The following is a 20,077-nucleotide window of genomic DNA, read 5'->3' on the forward strand; positions in this document are numbered from 1 at the left end:
TGTGTGTTATGACAATAAATCTTCTTGTGAAAGCGGATTTGCTTGTTCCTTTTTATTTGTCACAAAACTTAGTGGAATTGATGTAAAAGTTTTGTCTTTCCTCTAAAAAAGTTTATAAAATGTTTGTGATATTAATAAAAGCTAAGAAAGAAAATGCTATGTTAAAATGTACAGTGTACAATTGGCTTTAAGATTTCTCATCTAAACGAAAGTTAAATTTAAATTGGTGAAATGCCTAATTCTAGGAATCCAAAATGTGACTGAGTGAACTATAAAGTCAAATCAATTTATGCATTCATAATTAAACCTTAATATTTTTGTATCTGACATTTCTTCACAGTTCCAATAAAAATGCCAAAAGTGTATGAGGCTATATTAAGCTCTCATTTTTAAGGACCCGTGTAAATTTGTGCTATGTTAAACAATAGCAAAACAAGTTTTCTTGATACATTATGATAACTAGTGGTATTTTGTAGTAGTAACTTAAAACTATAATTTACTTGTATTATCTATTTCACTTCTTTGATTAAAGGCTGTTTTTGACGATGAAAGAGTTGTGAAGGATTTTTCAGGATATTTGCGATCGCTCAGTGATTTTGTATTGTTTTATGTAACATTGAACAGTAGCAAATGATCAGAAAAAATCTGTCTCCTTCATCTATTTCACATAGATTGGTATTGTCACCAATGTTTCAACGCAAAAAGTCTTTAAAAAGTTCTCTCTTAATCGAACACTGGTTAGTGGAAAGGCTCTTTAGTTGTAATTTCTTCTAAAACTGCCCTTGATTTTTGTAAAACTAAACATTGTGCAGTACTGTCATAGTTTAATTTCTCAAATTGTATTGCATTATTTTTAAGCAGCTATTTGAAGTAATCCAGATCTGTTACCTTCTGATACCTTGCTTTAAGATATCAATATTACGATTGCAGAACTATTTTATGTAAATAAAGTTATGTACATTACAGTCTGTTGTATTTTGCACATCTGAATTGGAACAACAATGACCACAATTAATTGTGTATTTAACACTTAGTTCTCCTTGCCAGTATCAATACTGTTGATCTATGTTCTGTCTTTGAAATGTAAATCATACAGAACATTAAAAACAACAATGAGACAATAAAACATTTGATTATTATTCTTATTAATGAACAAATCATGTTACAAGAATAATAACTTTCATGAAAACACAACTTTCAGTACGCTACATCACAAATATTAATCACTATTAAAACACACATCACAAGCTACACACACATGCATGCAAGTATACACACAGTCTTATTTATGTTCTCCTAATGAACTGTTTATCAGGGGTCTGTGTCAAAATGGTGAACCTAATTTGATATCAGCAATTTCAAAGTTAATATTTAACAAATAAAAACAAAGTAACATACACTAAAACTCTATAAACAAATTTAACCTAAAATCCTTAAAACCCTGAACCAAAAACAATGAACCATTTGGTTCTAGAGTGAGTTCATTTAAAAACACGATTTACCTGAGAGACAACAGAGCAATAAGAGTGCAATGAACATCTGATATTCAAACAGCTGTTATGTCACATTTGCATAATTGTCAGAGCGGCGCACTTTACATGGATCTTCTTTCAAGATAGATTCAAACTGTATTACTAATTTTGTACAGACTAAAACACTAAACAATTCTGTATCCAGTTGAAATACAAGAATATTGTCAGTCAATAAAGATCTACAGAAGGGGCCAATAAAAGATAAAAAAGTTGAAGAAAATCAGTAGCGTTATGTACACCAAGTACGTTTCAAAGATCTGCAAGGTACTATCATCTGATTATAAAGATCTGCAAGGTACTATCAACCGATTATAAAGATCTGCAAGGTACTATCAACCGATTATAAAGATCTGCAAGTTACTATGTACTATCAACCGCTTATAAAGATCTGCAAAGGTACTATAAACCGATTATAAAGATCTGCAAGGTACTATAAACCGATTATAAAGATCTGCAAGTTACTATGTACTATCAACCGATTATAAAGATCTGCAAAGTACATACTATAAACCGATTATAAAGATCTGCAAGTTACTATCAACCGATTATAAAGATCTGCAAGGTACTATCAACCGATTATAAAGATCTGCAAGTTACTATGTACTATCAACCGATTATAAAGATCTGCAAGGTACTATCAACCGATTATAAAGATCTGCAAGGTACTATCAACCGATTATAAAGATCTGTAAGGTACTATCAACCGATTATAAAGATCTGTAAGGTACTATCAACCGATTATAAAGATCTGCAAGGTACCCTTTGTGTATTATCAACCAGGTCGGGTCTAAAACCCAAGTGTGCTTCACCCCAATTATTATCCAGATTTTATACATTGTGTTTCGTTCAAATATTGTTACACGATGTGAAAGAATTAAATGACAACTTGTCAAGTCTACAACCACCTGGATATTGAGAGAAGTACATCACGAAATATAAACTCTCAAACATATCAAAAATTGGAGGAACTTTATGCAGTACACACAAGACATTTATAGTTTCTCTACCAATACAACAGCACTCCATTAATTTTAAGTGAATAAAAACGGATTATCCTTAAAAATCCACAAAAAAGTGCCAATCCTTAAATCCAATAAATGAGTTGTATTACTCTTAAAATTTATATCCACCTATCCATATCCTAAATGTTCAATCTCAAGAAACAGAAACTTTTGTGAAAACATGACTGACATAGTCTTTTAACCAAGTTTTATCCAATGTGACACATTTTATAGTTTTATAAGAGCAAGTGTTCCACTATTAATGTATTGTTCTCACTTACAAAAAAATATTAAATACTTTTAAAGCGACATTGTTTTAGTCATATTGCCTGATTTACTTAAATCATTTGAATGTGTGCCACATGACATTCTTGGCAGGATGGAGTGATAATGCGTTTGACGTAGTAGATACACATCTCCGCTTATCTCAGAAACAGGAAAACGCTATCTCAACTGAATGACGCTTTCAGTGGAAAACAACAAGTATGGAATATTACAGGTTTCCGTTCAGAATCCCCTGCGTTTCTTAAAAGTAATAAATTGTATCAAATAGTTGGTGGTCAAACTCATGGTGACACCATGCTCGTCTGGCAGTGAGAGAGGAAGAGGAGCTATTACCTCTCAAAAAGATGCTCCACACCAATTAAGCTCGGTTAAATGACAAAATATACACACACTAGTGTTTCCGTAAAGCATGCTGTCCTTATTTTATTTTTGATTAGACAGAAAATTCAGCTGGAACTCACAAGTATCATATGTGTTCAAGAATCTTCAGAGTTTTTATATACAGGGTGGAGCGCGGTAATTTGCTGATTTGGAAATGAAATAAAAAAATTATGAACCTTACAAAAAATTATTTTTTATTTTAATTATATTGAACAGTAAGGGAATTTTTTAAATTACATAGTTTTAAATAATGTATCTGGCAAATGTCGACCTTCGGCATCCACACACTGCTGCATACGTTTTCTGAAGCTTTCATTAACTTTAACAAGCATGTCGACTGGTATTCTGCCAATTTCAGCCTCAATATTGTTCCTTAGGTCTTCCAAGGTGTTGGAACGGTTGATATACACCTTCGACTTCAGGTAACCCTAAAGGAAAAAATCGCATGGGGCTAAGTCTGGTGAGCGTGCCGGCCAGTTCACATCACCCCTCAAAGAGATAAGCCGTCCAGGAAACATTTGCCTCAAACAATTCATGTTAACCCTCGCTGTGTGTGCAGTGGCACCATCCTGTTGGAACCATGTATCCTCTAATTGCATTGCCTCAAGAGCCGGCTGAAAAAAATCCTGTATCATAGTCAAGTACCGTTCGGAGTTCACAGTTATGGCACGACGGTTATCCTGAAAAAAGTAAGGGCCAATGATGCCTACTCGTGATATGGTGCACCACACAGTGACACGGTCCGAATGCAGAGGTCTCTGGTGGACTTCTCTGGGGTTTGTTTCACTCCAGTAGCGCATGTTTTGCTTGTTGACACACCCACTGAGGTAAAAATGTGCCTCATCAGAAAAGAACACAATTGCGTCACGCAGTATAGTTGCAAGCATGTCTTCACAAGAAGTATGCCGTGTCAAATAGTCCCGTGCTGACAATTGATGGACCACGCACATTTTATACGGGTGAAATCTCAGTTCATCATGAAGAATCTGGTGGAGAGAAGGTCTTGAAATGCCAAGAGCAAGTGATTGCTTCCGAGCAGAGCGTTTTGGAGATTGCAGTACTGCTGCTCTAACTCTATTGATGTTTTCCGGTGTTGTAATCCTTCTCTGAGGTCCCCTTCGTACACATGACACATTCCCTGCTGTTCTGAATGCAGTTACCCAATTTACAATTGATTGCTGACCAGGAACACGTCCGCGTGGGGGAACAGCGAATCGTAAACGAGAAAAGCACGCTGCACTGCAATGATCGAGTGGGCATTTGAAAAATACGCTTCAACACAAAACGACCTCTCCTCTCGTGTCCACTGCATGATGGCAACTGGAACGCGGAGGAATACAAATCTCCCGTCAGCCACTATAAGCCATGCCCACTCTCCCCTCTCTTTAACCAAAGTGCCGCCACAGCCTGCAGTGCAAAAAAGCAAATTACCGCGCTCCACCCTGTACCTTGGTTAACTAAAATATCTGAAGACTATCTTTTGCAGTTTTATCTTTCACTTTTCTACAAACACATTATGTATGGACTGTTACTATAGTGTCACATATATGAACACCTTATACAATGAGAAATTAAAACTGCAAAAGAAAACGCAAAGAACTATTACATTTACCAAGTTGCGTCCATAAACCAAAACACCCAGAAGCGAGAGAATGGAATTTCCTACTAAGAAACTAACAAAAATTTAAAAATGGTTTTCAGTTGCAGATTCCCAATTTTTTGTAGTATTACAATTTTAGAATTAGATTAAAATTGTACCTTACATATCATTTACATTATGGGTTGGATCACAATAGAAGACATTTTGCTTTAAAAGCCTCTCCGTTACATATTTTAAATAATGATATATCAAAATAGTTTTTTAGATCAAAATAATTTTAATAACCTGAAAGAACCTATCAGCCAAAACGTCTATCAATAATGGAAACATTATAATAATGGCTAACTTGATTACGAAACACTCGCCTAACATTAAATGGTAAATAATATCAACTCATCAGTAATATAAAAATAAATTGCAAAATAAAAATTCGTTGCAACCACAAAACAACAAAATATTATTTTTTAACAGTGATTAGGAATTATATGTACATGAAGTATGGTAATTTTATTTTTTAAAGCTACTTATTTGTTACAGTCTAATATATTGATATTGATATATGTTTTCATGTTTAGATAATTGTTTTTTTTCTATTCATTAATTAAATTTTAAGTTCCACACAAACTAAAAGGTTTAGTTTAAATTATACTCGTATTAGACGGGGAAAAGGGTACAGTAATTGGTTAATGTTGGAGGCAATTAATGACTAACGACTTTAGTTGTAGTGCGAAACAACAGTGAGCAGAGATCATTGACAGCGCTGACATGTGACAGTGGTGTAGTGAATGGAAGTGAGGGGGAGAGAGAGGATATTGTGGAGCCATATTTCAACAATATGTCAATAGTTCTGCGGTCACCAGAAACTTGTATTGGCCAACATTCTTGTGATTGTTGGAATTCAATGTTCCAGGTGCACCAACCCTTTTCTGTCTCTTCCTATACGCCGGGAAATAACACCATTTAACAGTTTAAATCTTTAACCATCCCAAAGACACAATATTATAAAAATTTTTCTCTGAAATAAAACAATTTATTATATTAATATTAAAACTTAAAGAGCTTAGTGTATTAGGAAGATTTACTCTTAAGTGGATTAATTTCACACATTAACATGGTGTGGGAAATGCTATTGGATTAAAACATTACTAACTTTTCATCTACCCAATAGACACATACCATGAGAAGGCTGTACAAAGTTTTAAACAAAAATATAAGGTTGAGTTGAATATGGTTTCAAAGATCTTTACAAAACAAGTAGAATGATAAGCATAAAATTGTCATTACCCTGAAAAAATGGTGGTTATCTTAATATCTTTTAATATTGGATACCAAATGGGCCTTGAATATTGAAAAGCAAATGGACCTTAAATATTGGATACCGAATGGACCTTGAATATTTGATAGCGAATGGGGCTTGAATATTAGACACTAAACGGGCATTACATATTGGATACTAAATACGCCTTGCATATTGGATAGCACATGGGCCTTGAATATTAGATACCAAGAAACCCTTGAATATTGAATAGCAAATGGGTCTTAAATATTGGATACCGAATGGACCTTGAATATTTGATAGCGAATGGGGCTTGAATATTAGACACTAAACGGGCATTACATATTGGATACTAAATACGCCTTGCATATTGGATAGCACATGGGCCTTGAATATTAGTTACCAAGAAACCCTTGAATATTGAATAGCAAATGGGCCTTAAATATTGGATACCGAATGGACCTTGAAGTATTGAATAGCAAATGGGTCTTGAATGTTTGATAGCAAATGGGGCTTGAATATTGGATACCAAGTAACTCCTAAATGTTAGATACAAAGTAAACCTTGAATATTGGATAGGAAATGGGCCTTGAATACTTAATACCAAATAGGCCTTGAATATTGAGTAGCAAATGGAACTTGAATATTGGGTAGCAAATGGACCTTGAATACTTGATACCAAATATGTTTTCAATATTGGATATCAAATGGGCCTTATCAATTTGCACATTAGATTTATCCAGAGATGAAAACAAAATAATCAATTTAGGAATAATAATAGTTTAAAGAATATATTGTTATTTTAGAAAATTACAAAATATTGGTTGTTTTTTTCACCTTGCATCTAAAGATAGATGCAATCTGTATTTGATTCAGCACACAGGAACAAAAAGATTTTTTAACCATCCCATTGGTATAGTTAAAAGTTCCTGAAATTGCGAGATAGTTTTTGGACATTATGCACACATACTATAAAATACTTTTTTAACACATATTTTCTATTAAGATATATGTGTAATATATCATTTTTACACAAGAACCTGTAGATAATTATAGTGTTATTTAACTTTGAAATAAATATTTTTCCTCTAGCCAAATAGGATTTTTTTTAAAAAAAAGACTGATTTCCTTTTTAACTTTTTTTTTTTTTGCTGTTCCATGAGCCACTGGCCTGTGCAAGTCAAAATATTTTCTTTTAAGAACAGAAAGAGTGCACCACATGACTAAAAATAATCAAATGAAATAAAAATGAAAATCACAAACTTAAATTTAAATCATTTAAAAATCTTAAATATTAAAAAAACTAAATCTGTTACTATAAAGACTACTGTTTACAAAAAATATCAAACATATTATTTTTACAATTGATGTATTTAAGCTATACAAAAATGTTGAACACATGTTTGATAAAATACAAGCAGTATGTTTGTTATCATTCTTAGAGTCAATTGAAATAATCACAATACCACACAATAGCCTAGATTACAGAGGCGGCCTGATGATTACACATTTCACAGTTTTATTTGATTATTACTGCGTTCACAGTTGAGACAAATACAATTAAAATGAAACTAACTTATATGGCCAAGCAATCATTTCACTTTTGTTGAGTACTAATTTTTATTATATTTTGATCTCTGCATTGTAATGCATTAAAACAAAGTATACCAATGAAATAAGTAGCTTCTGATCACATTAGCATATGAATCACAAAGAAGGTACTGACTTATGCACTATATAGTAAATGTAAAATCTGGTGCATGTGAGACTGGCTACATTAGGCATCACTAATTTGGGGATTTTGGGGGGTTAGGTTTTTATCAGCCTGCATTATCCTTTCCTTTAATGTGTGAAAGCTATTTTTTCAATGAATCACAACAGCTGGATTTTATTCGTATTCTGTAAAGCACACAATTTTAATACCTTCTACTATGAGTAATTGTATTATATTTAATAAGAAATAAATTATAAAAAATTGTTACTATAATCCTTTCAAACGAATTAGTGTTTTCATTTAATAACAAAGCTTAAAAATTATGTTTTAAGTATATTTTTTACTGGCTTAAATTTTAAAATTGTATAAAGCATTTAATTTATACAAACTTTTCATACTTTCTTCATATAAAAAACGTCATTAGAATGTGAAACTTATAAAGTTTCTTTCATTTGTTTTAAAGAAATTATTTAAACTCAGTCTCTGAGACTGTGTGTGACATTGTTTCAATAGGAACATGTTTGAACCACTTTGACCTTTATATTAATTACGAAATCTCTTATTAGCGGCACATACTAATCAAGGATATTGACCCTTTCCTTTGTGTCGCTTTGAAGGTAAAGGGACAGAGGTTTGGTTTCCTGTGTGGTATAAAGGCCTGCACATGTGAGGTACACCTCCTTAACGGCTTTGTTTCGTTCTATCTTTGATAGTTTGGAGACTGGAGTTAGGTTACATTGTAGAGGGTGGACAATGGTGTAGGTCGAGAGGATTAGCTTAATTAATACATCAAGTACAAAGGTTATGATGAAAGGAGAAAAGATTAAGAACCACAAACTGATTTATTGTACAGCAAAACCCGTTAGATTACATTGTAGAGGGTGGGCAATGTTGTGTAGGTAGAGGGGAAAGGCCATAATTAATACATCAAGCGCAAACATCTTGGACCATAAAGGGATAAATTTTACGAACCACAAGCTGATTTATTGCACAGCAAAACTAGTTAGATTACATTGTAGAGGGTGGACAATGTTGTGTAGGTAGAGGGGACAGGCTTAATTGATACATCAAGCACAAACATCTTGGACCATAAAGGGATAAATGTTACGAACCACAAGCTGATTTATTGCACAGCAAAACTTGTTAGATTACATTGTAGAGGGTGGACAAATGTTCTGTAGGTAGAGGGGGGACAGGCTTAATTGATACTATCAAGCACAAACATCTTGGACCATAAAGGGATAAATGTTACGAACCACAAGCTGATTTATTGCACAGCAAAACTCGTCAGATTACATTGTAAAGTGGAAAATGTTGTATAGGTAGAGGGGGGACAGGCTTAATTGATACATCAAGCGCAAACATCTTGGACCATAAAGGGATAAATGTTACGAACCACAAGCTGATTTATTGCACAGCAAAACTCGTTTGATTACATTGTACAGGGTGGACAAGGATAAAGAGGTAAAGGTTTACGAACAACAAACTGATTTATTTGCACAGCAAAACTCGTTAGATTACATTGTAGAGGGTGGCCAATGTTGTGTAGGTAGAGGGGACAGGTGTAATTGATACTATCAAGCACAAACATCTTGGACCATAAAGGGATAAATGTTATGAACCACAAGCTGATTTATTGCCCAGCCAAAACTCGTTTGATTACATTGTACAGGGTGGACAAGGATAAAGAGGTAAAGGTTACGAACAACAAACTGATTTATTGCACAGCAAAACTCGTTAGATTACATTGTAGAGGGTGGACAATGTTGTGTAGGTAGAGGGGGGGACAGGCTTAATTGATACATCAAGCACAAACATCTTGGACCATAAAGGGATAAATGTTACGAACCACAAGCTGATTTATTGCACAGCAAAACTCGTTAGATTACATTGTAGAGGGTGGACAATGTTGTGTAGGTAGAGGGGGGACAGGCTTAATTGATACATCAAGCACAAACATCTTGGACCATAAAGGGATAAATGTTACGAACCACAAGCTGATTTATTGCACAGCAAAACTCGTTAGATTACATTGTAGAGGGTGGACAATGTTGTATAGGTAGAGGGGGGACAGGCTTAATTGATACATCAAGCACAAACATCTTGGACCATAAAGGGGTAAAGGTTACGAGCCACAAGCTGATTTATTGCACAGCAAAACTCGTTAGATTACATTGTAGAGGGTGGACAATGTTGTATAGGTAGAGGGGACAGGCTTAATTGATACATCAAGCGCAAACATCTTGGACCATAAAGGGATAAAGGTTACGAACCACAAGCTGATTTATTGCACAGCAAAACTCGTTAGATTACATTGTAGAGAGTGGATAATGTTGTGTAGGTAGAGAGGATAGGCTTAATTGATACATCAAGCACAAACATCTTGGACCATAAAGGAGTAAATGTTACAAACAACAAACTGATGCATTGCTTTATTCCACAGCAAACCTAGTTAGATTACATTGTAGAAGGTCGACAGCGATGTTTAGCTCAAAAGGACAGGCTTCATTATTACATCAAGTACAAGATTTTTTACCGAGGTTGGTGGACCAGGTGTGAAGGTTATATAAGCAATGGGTAGAAAAATTATGACATCTGGATTGTGAGATTAACTGGGAAGGCGTGAGGCAAATTTACAGGACTAACCCTAGAACCCATAAGCTGCCACAAAGAGACACTGATTTTAAGGTTTTTGTTCATAAACCTTTATAAATTTATTAAAAATATATGTTGAAGTCAAAACTAGCAGTGTAATATATATAGTTAGTGTTACTGTTGCTGTAGAGGTTGGTTGTGGATGAACTGCTAGGTAAATTAACCAAGGTTCAGTTGTTTGGTTATCCAGATGTCATTGTCATATGGTCTGAGGTAGATTTGAAAGTAAACTCAAGAGATTTTATTCTGGGTATTCTTATCTGCTCAGAGAGATGATACTTGGTGGAGAGGCTCAACATTAACTCCATCAAAGCCACCCTTTTAAGTAAGAAGTAGTCAAGATTATGTTCATTGTGTTTTCATCACGGTAAGTATAGTATCACAGTAATAATGAATTAACAGATATTTAGTCAAGAAAGGGTAAAGTTTTACAAATTGTAATAAAAAAATTAATTTATGGTATAACTGAGTCCATTTTGTAGCCACTTCTACAGATTCAAGATAGAGAGCTGCTTGTTGCTATCCTTCAGTACGTGCAGCAAGGCGTTCCACATCTTCGCAACAATACAGTTTGTTTTCTTGGTATTAATTTACAATAGCGTGACCATGGAAAATGGACTTTTTTTCATGGGTTGGGCATTTATAGCCAAGTATTATTATCACAGGAGCATATAAACTGGGGGGAAAGTATATTATTGTATTATATTGATGCCTTTCGGGCATTATTGCGTTAAGGAGCAGGGGCATCACGTGATCTGGGATTCGACTTTTGCAAGCTCGAGTTAATTTTTTTTCTAAAAGAGCAAGCAGTGCACAGCACTGCGTAGCGGGCAGGCATCGTTGACAGGATTAACGTACTAGTCAGCATCATTTCAGTAACTTATCACTTAACATTAATGTTAAGGGGGGTACAGTTTTGCAGCTGCAATCCAGATAACGAACATCCAACACAAAGGTGTGCCATTACCACTACTGAACTAGGAGGTTAAGAATAGACACGGAGGAACAAAATAGTTCAAAATGGCGTCCCTTCTTTATTTGAGAGAGCCGCGGAGTAATACCAAACTGTCAAATATGGATAGTGTTGCCAGAGGTACTGTCAAAAACAGAGTTTTCAGAGGATTTAAAAAAATCGTAACTCCTTTGATTTTCGTTGCCGACGAATTTTTTCTTCACTATTGTTTTCAGGAAAAAATTGTAGTTTTCAGGAAAAAAAAATGAACATACCTTTCCATGGTCAAATTGATACCGTTTTCTTTTCTGTGGAACTAATTTGATGCATACGTAGGCAGTGGTTGTTTACATGGATGGTGTTGTAATAGAGGATTTACAATTCACTTCTACCTGTTTCTGGTTCCTAAATCTGGACGTGGGTTATTGATTCCAGGCTGTACAAGATGACCACTGTGAGAATCTTTGATTCTTGAAAAACTCTTCTGCAGGTTTCTCTGGGCTGTAGATTATACAGAACTGTAATTTCCTGTTTTTTTTTTTTTTTTTCAAAACAAGAACATGCAGTATGTTTCCAGCTGTATTGCTGCGGGTGGTGTAGCTGTGTGTGTGTGTGTGTGTGTGTGTGTGTGTGTGTGTGTGTGTGTGTGTGTGTGTGTGACTGTGATCCCATATCAAAGATGTGACTCAAACAATACATATCAATTATGTGGGCACGAAACAATAAACTTTTTCTCTTTTTGAAGCTGGGAATAAAGAAGCTAAGCCAACTAGCCAGAAAAGTGGCTCTTACATACCTAATAGGACATGAATCGGGATGTAGGTTAAATATCGCATTATTTAGAGGAACAGGGAGGATAACCAAAGGAGATATATCTTTGGGACAAAATCCCAAGACTAAGACAAGTCAATGAACTTTACTACTCTGCAACTATGACCAAAGATAACCTAAGAAACTTTTCAGAGAAAACAGGAAAAAGCTGAGAATTTCAATAGCTTCCTTGCAGCATTGTAAGCACAGGTAACAAACTTAAAGAAGCTTGGTCTCAGACAAGATGATGCCTACAAATGCTGTCAGAATGGCAGAAAACACCTTTTTATATGTTGGTAGAAGAATTTCATTCATTAGGAAGAACAAAATCCTAGACTAGCAACAATTTGAAGCAGAACCACCCAGTCCTGTTACGTGCTGCAAGTGTTTACATTCCTGGAGGTTGCAAAGCTGGCAGAAATAATTGGGATATATCCTACGGAAGCATAAAATACCTCTAATTCCATTTCTTTCTCCTCAGCTGAATAAAATACAGGGGATTCTGTATGTAAGTTCTTCAGGTTGGTAGGATTTAGGCTGGAACGCCTTACATATACAGAGAAGTTCCTGTCCCAGAGTTGACTTGCTGCAGTTATCTTAGATGGAGTTGAGGTACAACATGCCAAAATAGTTTTCTTCTTGTATAACTTTCTAACATTTCTGAAGATACCCTACAACTGCTGGAATGCTCTTTATTGCACTTAATTAAAAAAGAGTCCAGACAATTCTTCAGCCGTATTTGTCTAGTAGCTAACTATGAATTGAAAAGTATGCTTTAGAGATTTTAGAGAGTGAGCATGAGCCTTCTGCCAGCTTGGACATCATTTCTCGTCTCTGACAAGTTTCAGATTGGCTGCTTTCAGTAATTTGGCAGCAAAAATCAACATGGTAAGAGATAAAAAAAAAAGCTCACTGTGAAATACTAGACAGAGGGAGAGTATTACTACGATTATAACTCAGTATGTAGGCCTAAAGAACGTAAGTCTTGCAAAAAAAATCCAACAAAGCATGTAACTTCATCACGTGTAACATAATAAAATATCATACAATCATCAAATGTATTCTGCTAATAAAACACTTTCCTCTTCAGTTTAAGGTAAGGCTCAGAGACGAAGATGATTATTCATGATGAAATTATAAAACAATCAAGAGCACGGCAGTCAATGAAAACAAAAACAACAGTTAATTATTCGAAAGTGACATGTGATTCGTGCATCAAGGCTTACTTGAAGGGTTGCTTGTCTAGGCCTATGTGGAAGCAATTTGGCAACAGAAAGTATGGCACATTGAGTATTTTTCCATTATTTGTGAAACAAAGAATGTACTAGTAACATATAATGAAGTTTATTTTGATCCCTGATAAGGAAAACTCGTCCAAAAACAGTGGCCTGCAGATAATACCAAAGTAACAGGGAATTTATAACCATATACAAACAATGCTGTAAATTAAACCAAAAAATTATTGAGACGTATCTAAACATAATATACTAAAAAAATATTGTGTTGAGGAAACTACGAAAAATGTACCTTTAGGTAGAACCTAACTATCTGACCATTCATTACCCCATCTGAGATATAACCGGCCTACCCAAGAGCAACTTGAATTTTATAAATAGAATAGGCTACATGTTACGAATACATATATAAGAATACAGTATACGAATTACGTGTTTATCTAGTAGCACTGTTTATTCTGTAATTGTGTTATGAGAGAAACCAAATCATAAAGCAGTGTATAATTTATATCTATCAGAGAAATAATATCATATTGATATTCGGATGTTTCCATAGCAACAAGCTTTTGTTTGTTTTGTTGTTTCCAATTTTGCTGTCAAGTGTATGCATAGGCCTACCTAAAAGTTTGACTTAATCTATCGTTGACATTAGTTTATTACAGAAAAATATAATATAGGCCTACATGAATCTTGTTTATAATTTATGGAGTTTTACGTGCTATAACTAAAAAATAATACATATAGGCCTAGACAATTTTGAATTGAACATTTGAAATAAAATGTATTTTATTTTATTTTTACCATAATATATAGGATATGTATTACAACCTTACTATTATCGCAAATAAAAACAAAACAGAAATATGAAAATCTGTCAATAGGTTTTTTGACACAATTTTTTCGTGAAAAGCTTGCAAATATACAACATTCAGGCTGGCAATGTAAGGTGTAACGTTGCAAATAACAACGGGATTCAGAAGGTTTAAAAAAAACTGGATGGTCCAATTGAAAAATATTGTAGCCTAGCCCTGAGTGGTGAAATAATATAAACAAATTTTAGATCTAATTCAAATGGTAGAGTATTAGTTCTCAAATGGTATAGCCTACATAAAAAGTTCTCGTTTGAAACATTAAAAACTCATTTGATAATAATTATGTCGCAAGTTAGTGTACTGGAACTATGAAGATTTTGTTTATTTTCATGGTTCGATGCTTAAGAAGGTCTACCATTAGAAGTCTATTAAAAGATAAACAAGACTGTAACATTTGGAGACTTTAACTAGTATGTCTACAACAAATCAATAGGAACTGGCTAGTCTACCAAGTGAGGTTAACATACACATACCCTGATTTAAGGCAAGTGTCAATAGGCCCCTCTCCAGATTGAACTGATGAACCAGAACTTATCAGCTCACTGCTTGATTCATCCTTTTTGATTGAAGAAACAGTAAAAGTAGAATATTTGAAGGAGCGTTCATTGAAACTAGCACTTCTACCCCTAATTCCAGACTTTCTTGGGGGTTTAAATTCACGAGCTGTACCACATCTTATGCACTTAATTTGCTCAGTGGGATTTATTAAAGTGCACTTTTCACAGTGCCACTGTAATACTGAAGCAATAGAACCCATTTTCTAACAATCATGGCTAATTTTCAAATTAATTAACTCGTAGTTCAATAATTCCCACCAGCTGATCCACCATATTGAAACAGTCGACGACTGGACTGACAGACCGTTCTTTGGTTAAAGCCTTTGTTATTGGTCAGGTGAGATAAATCTCGGCCAATAAAAAGCTAGATCTCCCGGCAAAGCGCAGCCGCAGCTGTTTTAAAGAAAACAGCTGTAATTGACAACTTTATTGACTATCGTACATAGAAGATAACAGTTAGTAAATATCACTGAAAATTATACTAACACTATAACAAAATGTTTATAATATCAAAGGAAAGTGATGCTGCTTTTTATAAAATAATATAATGCATACATTTTTATAGAAAATAAGTCTAATTTAACCAAGATTGTATTCAAAATTATTTTTAAAATTCATATCTATAAATAATATTTCTCACATTTGTGCCATGTAGAGCCTCCCTAAAGTACATTGCAGATATAATTCATTGTGACATCTCTTAGAGCGCTAACATGTTATGTGCAGTAACTAAAGGTACACCTTACAATTAATTGGTATAATCAACTTATAGGGACGTCTAAAATGCTGAGTGATTTTACTTATCAATGTTATACATCCATAAAAAAATGTTCTGTAGACTGTTTCTAGCATCACAAAGCCCTAGACTTGATATCATGATAACTAATAGGCAAATGAATCTATCGACTGAGTCTCTCTTATCCAACTATCACAATAGAAGTTAAAGTACTTCTAAGAAGAACCAAACTGTCTGAAGTAGAGGATCTAGAAGGTATTTTACTGGTAGCTAGTAGAATAAAGATTACATTGTCTCTATTTCGTTTATCTAACTACCAGTATCTCCGTAGATCTTAAAATCTATCTTAGGAACCGATTTTAGGAACCAAACAGTCTGAAATAGATACTGACCGCTGCTACTTCACAAGTACGTTACTCGTAGCTAATAGGCTAATGAATTTATTGTCTATACTAAGTTTATTCAACTATCAACTTAGATCTTCAAGTAGTTCTTAAGAACCAAACAGTGTCAATTAGCTGTTGAAGTATGTTATCTTATTTTACGAGTTTGTAAAGAAGGTAAGCAAAACAACAGTACTTCTTCTTGGGGTGTCTAGTAAGAATCCACACTCAGAGCATCTCTAGAATCACAGACCAAAGATATTTCTATATAATATTTTTAGTATGTGCTAGAACGTATTTGACTGTAAAATATCCAAAGCAGTATAAGGAAAGCTTATTTCCAGTACAAACTGCAGTATTATCATGCTCTCTACATAGAGGTATCTCAGGGTAGGCTATATATTGCTGAGATATAATGAAAATCAGCGACTTTTGGTAACTTTCATTGTGACATTTGAAGCAAATGATCGGTGCCCTTTAATGGCGTTTTTGGCAACCACTGTAGAAGTAACGTACAACAAGAAAAATATTTACAAAGCTATATTTTAGTCCACATTTCTCTAATTAAACTGGGATATATATATATAATATATATATACAGGGTGATTCGGTTAGTGTTACCGCACTTTCTGAGCTGATTGTACTAAAAAAAAAAATAAAGAAAAAAGTTCATATAAACATGGGTCCGGAAATGCTTCCTTACTGGGTTATGGCCAATTGAAGATTTCACCAAAAATTGTGTGCAGGAGGTCAAAATGATGATTTGCCGCGTGTTTATGAAAGAGATATTTATAGGCGAATGCAACTTTTTCTAACGGATTTTTAGATGAGAAATTGAATAAAGTTCATCTCATAGCTGTATCTCATTTAGTTTTTTTGTTATACTACAAAAAACAGAAATAAAATAATTTTGAAAACACTTTTTTAAGTTTAACGGACAATTATTTTGTTAAATAGGCATTGAAGACCCACATTTTTACAAAGAAACTGCAGGAAATTTAATTCTGAATAAAATTATGTGCCACACGGCTATTAACAGCGAAGTTTTAGTTTCTGGAATTTAATTTTTACAACAAACATTCTACCAAGCAAGAAATACGTATTTAGTAAATAAACATCGTAATGTAATGATATAAGGTACACAAATAATTGATTAGCATACAATTTGTAAATACGATTTTAATAGATTAATGCTCAAACTAAAAAACGATAATACTATTACTTTTTAGGACTATCCCAAATGGTTACATCATGTACCTACATATCTTTGTCACGTTAGCTTTACAGAAGGTAAAATTATGTTTTTATAAGTTGGTATCACAAGTCAGCTGTTCAACAATACACTGCAATTTATTGAGGAATCCAAATTATTTGTTACCAATTCTGTACTAGTTTAATGAGTGCAATTTAATACTATTAATTTACTACTCGTTTGTTAGTGAAGTGTATTTTAAAGTAACTTACTATCACAATTGCAATGCCTTTGTTATTTACAACGGAAGAATATGCCGACATGGTATTTGTCTTAGGCGTTTGTGACGGAAAATGCAACCGCTGCTACTGCAGAATACCGAAGACGATTTCCTAATCGCAGAGTTCCAAACCCAAAAAACGATCAGTGGATCATTTCGTACCCTAAGAGTAACAGGTAAACTTCCTAGTATTAATAATTATCGGGATCGCCCCTGCCCAGAATAATGTAGATATGGAAAGAGGCTATAATCATGGCTACTGAACGCAGTCCTGGTGTCAGTACACGGCGTCTTTCTAGGCGATTCGCAGTGTCTCAGTCTGAAGTATGGAGAACTTTGCGCAAAAAATAGCATGTTCCCTTACCATAAACAACAAGTTCAAAGTATTCAACCAACAGATCCTCCTCTTCGATTGGAATTTTGCAACTGGTTAATTAGAAACCGTCAACATCATAGAACCATTTTATTCACTGATGAAGCTCAATTTACCCGAGATGGCGTCAACAACCTTCACAATGAACACACTTGGGCAGAGGGAAATCCACATAGTACAATCGTGCGCAACTTTCAACACAGATTTAGTGTAAATGTATGGTGTGGACTCATTCATGATCGATTAATAGGACCATTCATTCTCCGAGGACAATCTAAATTTCCCGCATGTACCTAGAATTCCTTACAGAACAACTACCACTATTATTAGAAGATGTTCCATTAGCAGCAAGGTGCAATATATATTTATCAACATGATGGTGCCCCTGCCCACTTTTCCCATAATGTAACAATGCACTTAAACGAGCAGTTTCCCGGGCGATGGATTGGTCGCGGTGGACCACACACACTTGGCCACCAAGATCACCAGATCTAACTCCATTAGATTTCTGTATATGGGGGTTGGATGAAGAACCTGGTGTACCAGGGAAAAAGTAAATACACGTGAAGAGTTAATAAATCGAATTGAAGACGCCGCCGCACAAATCAAAAACAATCGTGCAGCGTTGCGGAGGATAACTCGATCAATCAGAAAGCGAGCTGCTAAGTGTATTGAAGTACAAGGACTGATTTTTGAACACCTGTTATGAAAGTGGTCGTAGTATTATAAGCTTTAGATGAAAAACAATAATTTATTTAAAACTTAATTTAAATTGCATCCTAATAAATCTTATGTGTAGGCTACTCTATGTCATTAAAATGCGGTTTTCCTTTGCTTTGGAATTTCTTGCTTGGTAGAATGTTTGTTGTAAAATTAAATTCCAGAAACTAATACTTCGCTGTTAATAGCCGTGTGGCACATAATTTTATTCAGAATTAAATTTCCTGCAAGTTTCTTTGTAAAAATGTGGGTCTTCAATGCCTATTTAACAAAATAATTGTCCGTTTTAAACCTTAAAAAAGTGTTTTCAAAATTATTTTATTTCTGTTTTTTGTAGTATAACAAAAAAACTAAATGAAGATACAGCTATGAGATGAACTTTATTCAATTTCTCATCTAAAAATCCGTTAGAAAAAAAGTTGCATTCGCCTATAAATATCTCTTCATAAACACGCGGCAAATCATCATTTGACCTCCTGCACACAATTTTTGGTGAAATCTTCAATTGGCCATAACCCAGTAAGGAAGCATTTCCGGACCCATGTTTATATGAACTTTTTTCTTTATTTTTTATAGTACAATCAGCTCAGAAAGTGCCGGTAACACTAACCGAATCACCCTGTATATATATATAGTATATAATATATATATATATATATATATATATATATATATATATATATATATATATATATATGTAGATTGAAGAAATATTCTTTACAACAATAATCTTGTCTTAAAAAATATTAATAAATATTATTTGTCTGGCATAGTGAACTGAAAGTAAAATATTATTTAAAAAAAAAACACAATATATCTACGCTTTTTCACACACTAAGTACGAAAACGATGTGTCAGCGATCGTTACATTGCGTCCTGGCTGTCAGCTGCCTTCCACGAATACGCTGCAAACTGCAATCACCCATAAATTTGTAAACACCTCCACTTACAACCCAAATTCATTTTTGTTTCGTAAAAATGGTTTGATTGGGTAGCTTAAAATGTCGTATGTCAAGGAAAACTCGGAACTTACAGCAGGTGACAAGAAGGCCTGGGGTGTACTTGGGTCGCCTACGGAATGACACAACTACGGATGCGGTCAAGGAGTTTATTGACAAGACCTTTGTAGGGTCAAATCCTACAGTGGAGAAATTAGACAGCAAGGGGACAAATGCCAGCTTCAAAAATTGGAGTAGAATACAGCATGAAAGACAATCTATTTGAAAGTACCATCTGGCCTAAGGGAGCCATAGTGAAGCGTTTTTTATTCAGAAGAATGAAGAGCGAAGCTGTACGGTAACCAATGCTGTATCCAACACTGAAGGTGAGAACGTGCATCAGCCTGATAATCTAGGACTGGGCCTAAGTGTGAGTGACAATACGCGTAGAACTTCAAATCTTCAAGGTATGTCAACATCTACTTCTTCTACTGGGCCTAATTCTGGTTTTAAAAATAGCCTTTGCTAATGTTCAGTGCCTCAGGACTAAATACAATCTTGTTTCACTATTTACTAACGAAGTTA

The 20,077-nt window shown here is 34.4% G+C and overlaps 1 protein-coding gene across 3 annotated transcripts in view; it reads right to left on the reverse strand.

Moving 5' to 3' along the window:
• The window catches only part of LOC124357853 (calpain-D-like), a 60,618-nt gene extending 45,450 nt beyond the window's left edge, over window positions 1-15,168 (reverse strand). For all 3 annotated transcript variants that reach the window (XM_046809929.1, XM_046809932.1, XM_046809930.1), the window contains exon 1: window positions 14,787-15,168. In XM_046809929.1, the coding sequence (XP_046665885.1) occupies window positions 14,787-15,070 (284 nt within the window). In that variant the 5' untranslated portion in view covers window positions 15,071-15,168. The remainder of the gene's footprint in view (window positions 1-14,786) is intronic.
• Window positions 15,169-20,077: the final 4,909 nt, after the last annotated feature.

Source organism: Homalodisca vitripennis, chromosome 3 (assembly GCF_021130785.1).
Source record: "Homalodisca vitripennis isolate AUS2020 chromosome 3, UT_GWSS_2.1, whole genome shotgun sequence".
Lineage (NCBI taxonomy): Eukaryota > Metazoa > Arthropoda > Insecta > Hemiptera > Cicadellidae > Homalodisca > Homalodisca vitripennis.